This window comes from Vulpes vulpes, chromosome 13 (genome assembly GCF_048418805.1).
Source record: "Vulpes vulpes isolate BD-2025 chromosome 13, VulVul3, whole genome shotgun sequence".
NCBI lineage: Eukaryota > Metazoa > Chordata > Mammalia > Carnivora > Canidae > Vulpes > Vulpes vulpes.
The window spans coordinates 18,021,044-18,033,898 of NC_132792.1; the positions used below are offsets into that span (position 1 = coordinate 18,021,044).

At 37.9% G+C, this 12,855-nt stretch overlaps 1 protein-coding gene across 3 annotated transcripts in view; it reads right to left on the reverse strand.

The window, feature by feature from the left end:
* Positions 1-12,855, reverse strand: part of COL14A1 (collagen type XIV alpha 1 chain) — a 216,832-nt gene that overhangs the window by 126,372 nt on the left and 77,605 nt on the right. For all 3 annotated transcript variants that reach the window (XM_072734006.1, XM_025993393.2, XM_072734007.1), the window contains exons 13-17: positions 10,405-10,534; positions 8,417-8,556; positions 2,768-2,894; positions 755-894; positions 139-271 (exon numbers count right to left, since the gene is read on the reverse strand). In XM_072734006.1, the coding sequence (XP_072590107.1) occupies positions 139-271; positions 755-894; positions 2,768-2,894; positions 8,417-8,556; positions 10,405-10,534 (670 nt within the window). The remainder of the gene's footprint in view (positions 1-138; positions 272-754; positions 895-2,767; positions 2,895-8,416; positions 8,557-10,404; positions 10,535-12,855) is intronic.

Consider the following 12,855-nt stretch of genomic DNA (forward strand, 5'->3'; position numbering starts at 1 on the left):
ATATGAAGAATTCTGGGGGACACAGAGAAATTGGAGCCTCTGTAGCCAGGAACAAGGTGGGTGGGCAGGAAACCAGGTGGGTGGGAGGGTATAGGAATGACGACTGGTGATGTCCACTTCAGCCAGATAGACACTTACGTGTGGTCCCCACAGCAGTCACCACCTCACTCTCACTCCCATCATCCAGTACAGCCAACAGCGAAACTTCATATTCGGTGCCAGGCTCCAGGCCTTCAATAACATATGAGTCTTGGTCTTCTCTTAGGAGAACCTGAAAAGCATCTGGTGCTTAGTAACTGGGTTTACTTGAATAGAGGTGAAAGTTAAGAAAAAAAATATTAAAAAGGAAAAAAGGTATCCTTAGCATCAGCAAAAAACTAACTATACAACACTCCAGGGCCACTGAACTCAATTTTAAAGTCAAACCAGAGACTTCATTCCTTTCAATTTCCCCAACAAATGTGCTATTAATATTGCAAAAGTGCCAACTGAAGCTTTATTCAATGTCATTTATCAAAGAACCTATAAATATATTAAATATATGACTAAGGCCCAAGGGGAAAAAATGCCATTTTAATCTTACAAAAAAAATCATATGATTTGACATTTATAAAACTCCATACCAGACAAAATATTAATTACTTCAAGGATTCTTAATCTCTTTGAAAGTGAAGACCAACTCAAATGCACAATGGGTATCCACTTCCAGAGAAAATGCTCCAGATTACTTTCCAGGCTGTTTCAGAAAACTCACTTCTTCAGTCTTCCCACCATAGACTGGAATCCACATCAACTTGTGCTGCCCTTCATCAGCTGAGAGAGGATGCCAGGTCACTCTGAAACCATCTGTTGTCACCTCATCGATTTCCAAGTATTGCTGGGCTGGAACTTCCTCTGTGAGCCAAGCAAGGAGACCTTGTCAGAGGATGGAGAAGCCAACAAAGCCAAACTCAAGCAGCTCTCAGGGCCACAAGAAGAAGACTCTGTGAGGAGCCTCTGGCTTTAGGGAAGCCCATGGAAGTCATAAAGCAGTGCCCATGGGTCCAGTGTGACCTCAAGTTTCTGGTGCCATCATTTACCCACAGTATCAGGAAGACCAGGGAAACACCACATTTCTTAAGTTTTCCAGTAATTTCCAGAACTCTTAGATTCTCTCTTTGGCTCTTTACTTGAACTACAAAAAGTAAGAGTGTCACATTCATTACTTTACAAAGATATTATTTTTTAATTATGTTGAGGAAATTAACAAATTGGTGCCTTTGAGGCCTGGGAAATGTTCCTTTTAGTTTTATTTGCTTTTGTGCCTAAATTATCCACTAGTAATAAGCTAAAGAAAAACCTTGCATCTTTTAAACCTTGTACATATGGGTGCCATTGGAAGTGAAATATAATTTATCAGACCTTCCAGAATTTCATATTTCAGGGGTGTACAACAAGAGCACGACATCCAACTGCGTGTCAGTCATTGTAAGTCACTGATTTTTATTACTCGAGATGAGAGATTTTAAAACTCTTTCACAAGACACCAGGAGAATCCCAACTGGAGTCAGTCCTCAGGAAGTTCTGTGGAATTACTGTACTTTTTTCTGTGAATATTATTTCTCAATGGAGCATATTTCTCATCTCTCCAAAATAGTTTCTCATCTCCTCAGTATAGCACTCAATTGTTTTCCCAAGCACAATTGTTTAACTTTCCTTGTTAAGTTCAGGAAGCAAACAATAGAATCATTGCCACCATGAGGCAAAAAATTTTGTATTTATTAACTACAGGGTGTATATAGGAAAGGAAAATCGTGCAGTCATGCCTTACATTTTTGTTTTTGTTTTTAGTATTTAAAAGATTCCATATTGTTATATTAATAGTTCAGGCTGCATGAATACATTATTGGTTACTGAGTGATGTCTTAGGTTAAACAGCATGAAACTTTCATTCTTGCAGGTCAAAAAACGGTTGGGTTATCATCAATTTTGGGAGTCCATCTTAATATGCATACACATGAAGACAGAAGAAAGCTGTGAAGTTTTTAGATTCATAGAGAAAGAAATGGTCTAAGATTAGGAACAGAACGGTACACACATTTACTTAAACTGAGACTTTTTGAGTTTAGATGACCTTTCCTCTCTTTGCTTTGATAGAAAATAATTAGGCAATACACATTCTAATCACCTAACTGGTTGTTAATAATAATACAATGCAGAGGCACCCAGTGGCTCAATCAGTTAAGTGTCCAACTGCTGGTTTTGACTCAGGTCATGATCTTAGGGTCATGACATGGAGCCCCAAGTAGGGTTCCGTGCTCAGTGGGGAGTCTGCTTGAGATTCTCTCTCTCTCTCTCTCTCTCTCTCTGCCCTCCCCCCCAACATGTGTGCACACACACTCTCTCTCAAATAAATAAATCTATAAAAATAATAATACAATATCAACAAATATTTAAATGCAATCTCTTCAGGTACCTGGATGGCTCAGTTGGTTAAGCCTCTGCCTTTGGCTCAGATCATGATCCCAGAGTCCTGGGAATCTCTGCTCAGCAGAGTCTGTATCTCCCTCTCCCATTGCACCCACCCTTTGTCCCACTCATGTATGCGTGTGTGTATGTGTGTGTTCTCTCTGCCTCTTTTCTGTCTCTCTCAAATAACAAATAAAATCTTTAAATAAATAAATAAAATAAAATGCAATCTCTCCAAAATCACAACTGAAGAATCTGCTCCAGCTTCTGATTTCTGTATAGTTACTCGTGGAAATGTCCAAACCATGACAAGGCTCACCTGTGGTAAAAATTCCAGTCAGAGGCTCTGACTGCCCCTCATCATAGATAGAGAAAATGGCAACAGTGTACTCTGTGAGCGGCGTCAAGCCCTTCAGAGGGAAGGTAGTAACAGGATCGACTTCAACCTGCAAAGCAGAGAAGTCATAACAGTTACCTCAGATACTCTCTAGACACAGGAGACGGAAGGCATTTTATTATTGTCTGTAGTTTACTTGGCTTGGCAGCAGAGCTATAAAGACTTCAAAAGTATTACTGAATTACATATAAAACCAGTCTGCTTCTAGATTACACATTTCTAATCTTCACCTTTAAATAGATTACCTCTCAGTTAATTCTCAGGACATTTTTACAACCAATATTATTTCCACTTGTTGAAGATATGGAAAGGAAAGTGCACACAACTTACAGTGCCACTAGAAATAAACATAATGCTTCCGGCCTGATCTTCTAGGAGCAGCCAGTTTTTGGCTTCACTGCCTGGGCTCCGCTGACCCATGACTAAATATCACACATTACTCCTATCGGAGCTACACAGACAAGCAACCATGCAGGGGAAGAATCAGGAGATATTCATACCAAAGATCATTGTAAATATTTGAAATATTCCTTTATATTCCACGGGGAGATATATTTGGGGAAAAAATATGTACCAATCTCTTTAGAGTACATAAGGGGTGAAGTGCTAAGGATAAGGACCAAGGGTATAGGAAAGGGAAGGATCAGAAGAGGAACAGCAAAGGATGAAGAAAGAAACCATTAAGTAAGAAGAAATGCAAGCAGGATCTAGAACACAGAGCCCTGAGCAAAGCCATCCTCAACAAAGAGCAAAAGCAGACACAACTTTATCACTGAAAGGTTGGGTCTTGGGCCTCTGAACCCCATAGCACTGGGGGCATATTATAGACCAAGTAAATGGTGCCACACGTATACATTTTCTATACCTTGTCTCAATTAACCCTTACAAAACTCCTGTAAGGGAGGTACTTAATAAGACACTCGAGCTATAAAGATACTCCGAGGAATTGAAGAAGTGAACCTATTTACCTAAGAGGAGATTCTGCCAAAAAAGATCATTTAAAATGTTTTCAAGAGACATTTAGAGCAATTTCAGTACGATCTGTCATTTGCAATACTACCAATGACTAAACTTGATAGCACCCGAGGTTAAAGGGAAGATAACTACGCTTACTGTATAGATTTGCTCATGGTAGTCAACATGACCTTTACCAAAATATGAAATGGGTCACTGTCCTACTTAAATTTCTTTAGCTATCTATGGCTTTCCAAATCAAAACCAAGCATCCTGTGATGACCTCTTGGCTTTTCATAATCTGGCTCCTTTTTCCTGCCATGGTTCTGATCACCCACTGGTCTCTGGCTACACTGGCTTGTCAGCTCCATGTCTAATTCACCTCAGGGCCTTTGCACATGCAATTCATTCTGTTTGGGACCCTATCCCCCTAGCTCTTTTCAAAACTAGGCCTTTGCCATCTGTCAGGACCATGCTTAACTTTTACCTCCTCACAGGGGGTTTCTCTTTCCACCTATCTCAGTAGGGCTATCCCCTAACACTGCCCTTATTTGTTTCCTCCCAGCACCAAACACAGCCTGAAATCATTTTATCTCCTATATATTCATTTATTTTCTCCTGCATAAAGTGTAAGCCCCTTCAGGGCAAGACCCTGTTTATCTTCCTCAGTATTGCATGTTGAATTATATTTGTTTTTGAGTGAATAGAGGAGGCACCAAAGATCATTTTTAAGAGAGATGATAATGGGCTCACCAGAACTCAGAGCCAATTCAGAAAGCATATACATCACTAAGAAATCAATAGCAGGTAAAACAGACAGTGTCAGTCCTTCGGGAAGGTGCTTCCACTTTCATACTTTTGGAACCCTGAGCCATTCTGCTGGAGAGGGACAACCAACCTCAGCCTTCTCAGCCACCCCGGCTAAGATACCAGACACAAGAGTGAAGTCATCTTGGAAGTTCTGGCTCAAACTCTCACATGAATGCAAGAGTCACCTCAGCTGACACCACATAGAGCAGTAGAGCCAAGCTGTCCTTGCTGAGCTCTGCCCAGGTTGCATAACCATGGGTTATTATTTTAAGCCAGGGTGTTAGTTCCATAGCGGGAATTAACTGAAAATATGGATTCTCTTTTTCTGAATTTGGGCCTGATAAAATTATAGGCCATTCTTAGCATTTAATGTTTACTTTGGTTTGGGTATTATCTGCATGCTTCCTGTGTAATAGCTCTTTTGATAGGTAGTACACAACGTTGTAGAGTAGCTAATTGTCAACCTTAATTTGAAGATAGTAAAAGTGAGCGTCTGAAAAGTTAAGGAACTTGCCCAATGGAAAACCAGCTAGTACCCAGTGCTTCAACACAGGTATTTTGGACTCAAAATCCTACGCACAGAATGGCTTCATTAGTCACAGAAAAGACAAATCCATATTTAAAATATGAGTTCAAGACATGTTCTTCTAAATCATATTTATGTATTGCTTTGGAATACATAATATTATTTATAATAACTGAGTTTACTGAGCACTTAAACATGTCAAGGACTTTATATTCATTGTTGTGTTTAGCCTCCTCTTCCACCTCAACCAAATTCTAGGTAAAAACAAGGAATGGGAGGCCCAAGGACTTGAACTAACTTCCCAGACAAAAAACTATTAACTGGAATGGATAGTTATGCCTTGACCTTTAAGTATCAAATCTGTGACAAACAGGAATTTCATGAGGATATCAAACATACACGAAGCAGTTAAAAACAAAACCATCTTACGTACACCAAGAGACAAAAATATGCATGTTTTCCCCTTATATATGCATATATATCTATCTTATTTACTAAAGAATTTTATTTGACTCTGAATAGACCATATTTTATGCATTAACCATTGATCATTTTATTCCATCAAATGAAAACTCTAAGGTGTCACCTATTTTTTTAGTTACATTATATTTTAGACTAAGTTCTGCAACTGATTTTGTTGGTAGTACTTTTAAGAGGTAGGAGGAGAACAATTTGGGAAAATGATAACAAGTGACCATGATCTCATGTTTATATAACTATTTTTGAAAATTTTTCAGTCTGGCCTGAAAGCTTAATTTCAGTCTAATTCTGGGAGGGATGAAGAAAGAGTCCTCAACGAGGAACAAGGGACTGGGCTCCGCTCTGGGCTCTCTCGTTGAGTCATAGCTGTCGGGAACTGGACTTGCGTCTGAGTCTAAAAACTCGCCTTTCATTTATAAAACTCAAATGGCAGCACTTTAGTTTTCCATCCTGCGTGTACATTTCCCCAACCCCTCTCCCAGCACATGCTCTCTGGGATGGCTCTGTCGTCCGTTGACAAGTCATGCTTCCAGCATGTTTTCTCTAAGGATTGCATTAAAGGGGCTCTCTGTAAAGCTCTCAGAACAGTGGCTGGCTCAAGGTAAGCACTCATCATGTGTTAGCACCATCATCGTCATCATCATCATCACCATTGACATTTGGGTGCCCTGTTTCATTTTTGTTCCTTGGTCTCCAAGCAGTTGGAGAGAGGGATAATGCAGAAAGAACAAAAGGGAGAAAGAGGAATTAAAGGAAGGAGGATGGGAGGAACAGAAAATAAAGCAAAGAAATATAAATTGAGTCAAAAGCAAAAGCTTCGGGGCACCTGGGTGGCTCAGATGGGTAAGCATCTGCCTTCAGTTCAGGTCATGATCCCAGGGGTCTGGGAACAAGCTCCACATCTGGCTCCCTACTCTGCCCTCTCCCTCTGCCTGCCACTCCCCCTGCTTGTGCTCTCTCTCTCTCTGTCAAATAGCTAAATAAAATATTTTTTTAAATGCAATCAATTGCATATTACAATCAGTCGCATATTACATACTAAGCATATTTTGGTTGGGACATTTTTAAGTTCATTTTTAAGTTCCAGAATGTTTTGGAAGTTTCCCAAAACCCAAGCATTATCTACAAATAAAAGCTTAATTAATACAAGTTAAAGCAAAATATAGTAGGAATACTCACCCTTAAAGTCATATATTCCAAAATTAGACAAAGTAATATTACACTTAAACAAAAGACATTTGTCTAACAACATTTAGTCTCAATTGCATGGTTAAGAATTAAGAAATAAGAACACACACACACACACACACACACACACACACCAGTCAAATTGGAAATGCCACAAAACCACATATTGTTTATGCATTTTGCTCAAATAAAATTTTCTCAGATTTTCATTTGTAGACCATTTTCTCATGTTTTAAATTCAGTTTTTCCAAATACAGTTTTCTAATTTCCCAGCACAATACAAATTAGGAATAGTAAGTGCCAAAGGCATCCCTAAGATTAAAAAAAACTACAAAAAAGCAGATGTAGTTCTCAACTAATGTATTAGTCTGGGGTCATTCTTTATAATGGCAAATAACCTAAAATAGCATAAGAGGCCATAAAATCTATGATATTTTTTGAGTGGATGTTAAGTACATTTCTTATGCTGATCATTTCACAATATATACAAATATCAAATATTAGCAAATGTGCAATATTGTGTATTCAGTACCCAATGTCCCATGTGAGGGGGCATTCTGCAAAATACTGCTTGAATTTAACTGTAGGAAACTGTACAAATGAAAATAGTTTCTTCATTTGGGCAGAAAATAGAAGTGATGTAATCCAACATATTTCTCTCTTGGTCTTAACTTCTTGGACCAAGTTGAGGAAAAATAATAACAACTTTACTATCTATCCTGCTAACATAATATTCAAAAGGGAAGAGTTTGTCAAGTTTATTAGTGACTGAGCATAAGATACTGTATCTTCATGAGTTCTAACAAGTTCTATTACTTAAAAGCATCTTCCTACATAAAACTTGGATTATTCAGTTTTGTATTTATCTAACTAGCATCTTTCAGATGTTTGTTTACTCAAAAGCAGAAGGATAAAGTGGATGACACTGACATTATTTCTGGGGTACAACATCTAGGAAGATACTTACTTCCCCACCTCCTTGCACGGGGCAGACGGTATATTTCAAAGATGGTCAGGTCAACATATATCTCCCATCCCACCTGCCTCCCACCAGAGGTGGGACCAGTGCTCCTCCTCATGTTGAATCCAAGTGGGGACTTGTGATATCTCCTACCAGTGGAGTGTGGCAAAGGTGGTATTCTGTGACTTCTCTAACTAAAGGTGACACCGCTTTCACCTAGCACTCCCTCATGCTGTCTCTCTTTGGACATATGTCTGGGGACTCCTGCGCCAGGATGTAAAAAGTCTAGCTCCCCTAAAGCTGCCATACTGGAGGGATCATGTGAAGAGTCTAGTTAGACATACAGAGAGCTGCTCTGGCTCCCAGCTGATCTAATCTTCCCAGACCAGGCACCAGACATTTGAATGAAGAAGCAGTTGTGATGACACCAGCACCAGCCACTATCCAGCTATGATCTCATGAGTGACCCCAAGCCAGAAGTATAGATCCAAGTAGTTGATACGCTAATTCCTGACACACAGAAACTAGGAGAGAAAATAAACAATTTGGATTGTTTTAAGCCACTGTAGCTTTGGGATGATTGGTTATGCAGCCATAAAAAGCTAATATACAACCACTAAAGAGAAACCAGACATTGTGATCCACAGCTTACCTCATTAATTTCAGTGCCATCTGCATTGTTATATACAATTCGATAACCACTGATCTTTCTTGAAGTTGGGTCCCAGGCTAACCGAGCACTGTTAGAGCCAACATTGGAGATTCTCAGGTTTCTCGGGGGACTTAAGGGCACTTTGCAGGAAGTGAAATAGAAAATAATTAAAATGTTAAATAGCATATATATGTATATAAAAAGGCCAAACAAAAACCCCTATCATCTTGGATTTTGAAACTACTTAGACATGGAAAATTTCAACCAGATAACAAAGAAAATTAACAAAGAAAAAACTTCCCTTGTAAAGAAGGAATAGTATTAATAAATTATACATGCTTAGAAAGAAATAAGATTTAGGTACATATTGTGTCTTTCTTCTCCTACCAATGCTATTATTACAGCTGCTATAAATAAGAAACCAGGGCACCTGAAATTAAATCGTAGCTATTTCACTCAACTGTTGTATGATCCTGGCAAAGTCTCTCTATTGCTCCTCTCTACGATTTCCCATGTGTAAAGAAAGGAAGGTTGATGGCCTCTGTCCACTCCACTCGAGTATCTACTAGGCATTTCCAGCTTAACCTGTGCAAAACTGAACTACCAACTCCTGCCACCTCTTCTAATCTTTTCTCTCAATCTCTCCCTCTGAGCAAATGGAAACTCCATGGAAAGCCAAAATCTTTGAGTTATCCAACACTTAGGGTTTTGAACATATGTCATCTTCCCATTAAGGCTTTTCAGGATCATCGTATGTAAAATAATGCTTCTACCCCAATGCTACCTGTCCTTGGTTTATTTCTTATATTGTGCTTTTATTGATCTATTGTCTCTCTTTCTCAATATATTCTAATTTCAGACAATTAGAGATTGATTTTGTTCCCATCTTTATCTCCAATGTAGCAAGTTCTCAATATACATTTGTTGACTCCAAGAGTGTAGGAATCCTGCCCTGAATAAATGCCCCTGGCTTTGTGAGACCAAGTGAATACATTGCTGTTGCTTTAAAATTATTTAAAGAGAAAAAAATTATTTAAAGAGGCACTGTATTTCTGCAGATTCTTAATATCAATTCCATAGCTTTTTGCACTTCTTCAAAAATCCCCTTCTGATTCAATAGATTAAAATTTGTCAAGAATCTTTGAGAGTTTCATGAGCCTTTGTAGGTTTATAGTAAAACCAATTGTTAAGGTTTATCGCATGCCCTATGAGTCTGAGAAGCTCTGGAACTAATCATTATAACTCATGTTATCTCATTAAACCCTTACAATAGGCTGCAAGGAGACTACAATATCCCCATTATATAGGTCATAAAACTGAGGTAACTCGGCCAAGGTCATAGTTAGTAGGAGCAGAAGAGCAGTTAGAGTTTAACCAAGCCATCAATGGATTGATTTGAGAGACCGTGATATAGTGCTGATAAAACCAGTACAGCAAAAACCTAAAAGACAAATGATGACAGTTGTCAGCCACAGCCACAAAGTATGATGCTTCCTCACCCAATTAGTGAAAAGTGAAAATTAGTGAAAAGACTAATTATTTTCACTAATTCAATACATATTGATTATTTGGCAATAAAGAGCTTACAGAATTTAGTGACTCTCATAATACTCAAGGGGCTAGAGAGAATGCATAAGAGAGAGAGAGAAACAATATAATTATTTTAAGTGTTGTACACACTTAGCTCCAAAATGTTCTGGAGTTCAGTTAAATTTAGCAGTATGGTGGTGCAATGCCTAGTTTCCATACTGCACAAAAATGCCAGTCCTAGGATCACGTACCCAAGGACATCATTTTTTTAGGAGCATCAGAAGGATGCCTTTTTAAATCAACTAATACATATCCTGCCACTAAATAAAATGCACACTTTCTTAAGTTACAATTAGCTTTTAAGAGGTTTCAACCTAAACCAGAATTTCCTATTTAGAGTCCCAACGTCTTTTGGGGCTTTTATTCCAGCATTTCCTCTGAATGACTGAACTGCTTACGTGTTGTTTCTTGGCCTGTAACAGGATCACTGGCCTCTTCTCCAAACATGGCATAAACTGTAACTGTGTACTCCGTATTGGGCAACAATCCTCTCAATTCAATATCTGTGTGGGTCTCTCCAATTTTCATCTGAAAAGAACACATGTTATGAGATTGCTTGCCAATGTGCGCCATTCATGTTGATCAGAGTGCAACTGAGTAAAGGTAAGACTCCATGGAACAAGATTTCGTCTCCTCACAACCCCTTATTCAAATGCTTTAGCCATAATCTTTCATTGTCTTGTATCATTTTATATTAGGAACAGATGCCATGGAGCCATATAAAGCTGAATGTACCCATGTGTGCTGTTTTAGGATAACTCTTTACATCTGGACAAGTGGGAATCTGAGCCAGAATAACAGTGTCAAAAATTTAGTCCTCAGACCATGTGGGTGGAACTGAGTTAGAAATGTTGTCTAGAAAGAGTACAAAGTCTAGGGCAGCACACTGGGCACAGAGTCAAGTGGGCATCTCTCACCACTGGCTAATTCTAACCAGTCGCTTGACTGGTTGCCCAGTTGTCACTTCAGGCCTAATTGAGCTAGACCAGTTTTGTTGCCCCATTCAACAAAAGGGCCTATGCACTTAGATTGCAAGTCCTTCCCAGGATACAGAAGAGATCAACCCACCTTGACATCCAATGTGGCAATTTGCTTTTTGATTCTGGAATGATTTTTCTGACCCTTGGAGTCAAATAAACTAACCAACATTCTTAGTTGCGTGACAACTGCATGATAGCATGGTTTTATTTTGTTTCGGAAGGAAGAAAAATATCTCCATAATCAGTCTCCAGTCACACAATTGCCAATGTTATTGTCAAATTTGAAATTGTAATTTTGAAATAGCTCAATGTATATATAAAATAAATGTAAAGAATTTAATGCACCCTGATGCACCCACCACTCAAATTCAATAAATATGAACATTTTGTCATAATAACTTCCAGTCATATTTTTAAAAGAACTAATATATTTATTTATTTTTAATAATAAATTTATTTTTTATTGGTGTTCAATTTGCCAACATACAGAATAACACCCAGTGCTCATCCCGTCAAGTGCCCCCCTCAGTGCCTGTCACCCACTTAGATAAAACAGAAGCTCTTTCTCATCCTTTCTGTTCACTATCTCTATCCTAATATTGAGGTGTACCTTATTGATCCAGTTTTTTACTTCTACTGTGTATATAGCTGTAATAATATATAGTTCTGTATGTTTAACAATGTATATAAACGGAATCTTATCAACATAATTTTTGCAACTTTTTTTCTGTCAATACTATGTTTCAAGATTTATTCATGTTTATACACAGGTATAGAGGTGACATTATTAATCCCCTTATGGCATTCTTTTGTAGAAATATTCTGCTCTTTTCCATCCTTCTATTGATGCACATGTCAATCAATCATTTGCAACACTGTACTTTGAACAAATGCTTGCATCCCAAAAAGCCGTGCAGGAGGTTTCCTTATGATACATTCCTTAAAAAATTATACATATCTTGATGATAGATTTCAAATTATTTTCCAAGGCAGCTGTACCAATTTACATGTCAATTTACATGAATAATTCTGTCTCCCATATGCTCACTAATATGCAGTTATTAGTAAACTTTAAAAACTTTTTGCTAATCTACTGGGTGTGAACTGGTATTCCTTTCTTTCTTATCTTTCTCCTTATTGGTGAAGTTGTTCATCTTTCTAGCGTCATTTGCTAAGTCTCCCTTCTGCCAAAATAATTCAGATCAACATTATATCCAAATGAACTAAAGCTGTCTAAACCTTAGAAATAAAACACACACACGTGCACACACACGTGCACACACACACACACACACACACACGTCACCAATGCTCTGCTTCTGATACTCAGATTCACCATACTTTTGGCCCTAAACATTTCTGTCACCAGAAGCAATGTTAAATAAAATGGTTAAACAATATTAAAGATTTGAGTTCTAAACTCCCTCTCTTGACCACTCTGCCTACTCAAACACTCCCAAGTGTTACAGACATTTCCTCATTATTCATTGAATATCTACATTACAGTAATTGTTCCCCATAAATTAAAAACAAAGACTAAAATAAATCGTTTGAAAGTCAAAGATTCATTCATCAAATGTAAAAAATATCCATGCATTTTTTTACTTCTCATATTAGTAAAAGAAAAAGTTTCTTAAGTATGGGGAAAATAGTCATTTGTGAATCGCATACAGCAATATAAATTATAACAAATTTCTCTAGGATCATTTGCTAATACTCCTTATAAGCCTTAATAATTGCATGCCTTTGAAAAAACAAACTCCATTTCTAGGAATTTATCCTAAAGAAATAATCTGACAACCTTATAAAGTTATATGTTAAGAATGATCACAAAAGCATATTTATACAACACTATCCTAATGTCTAATA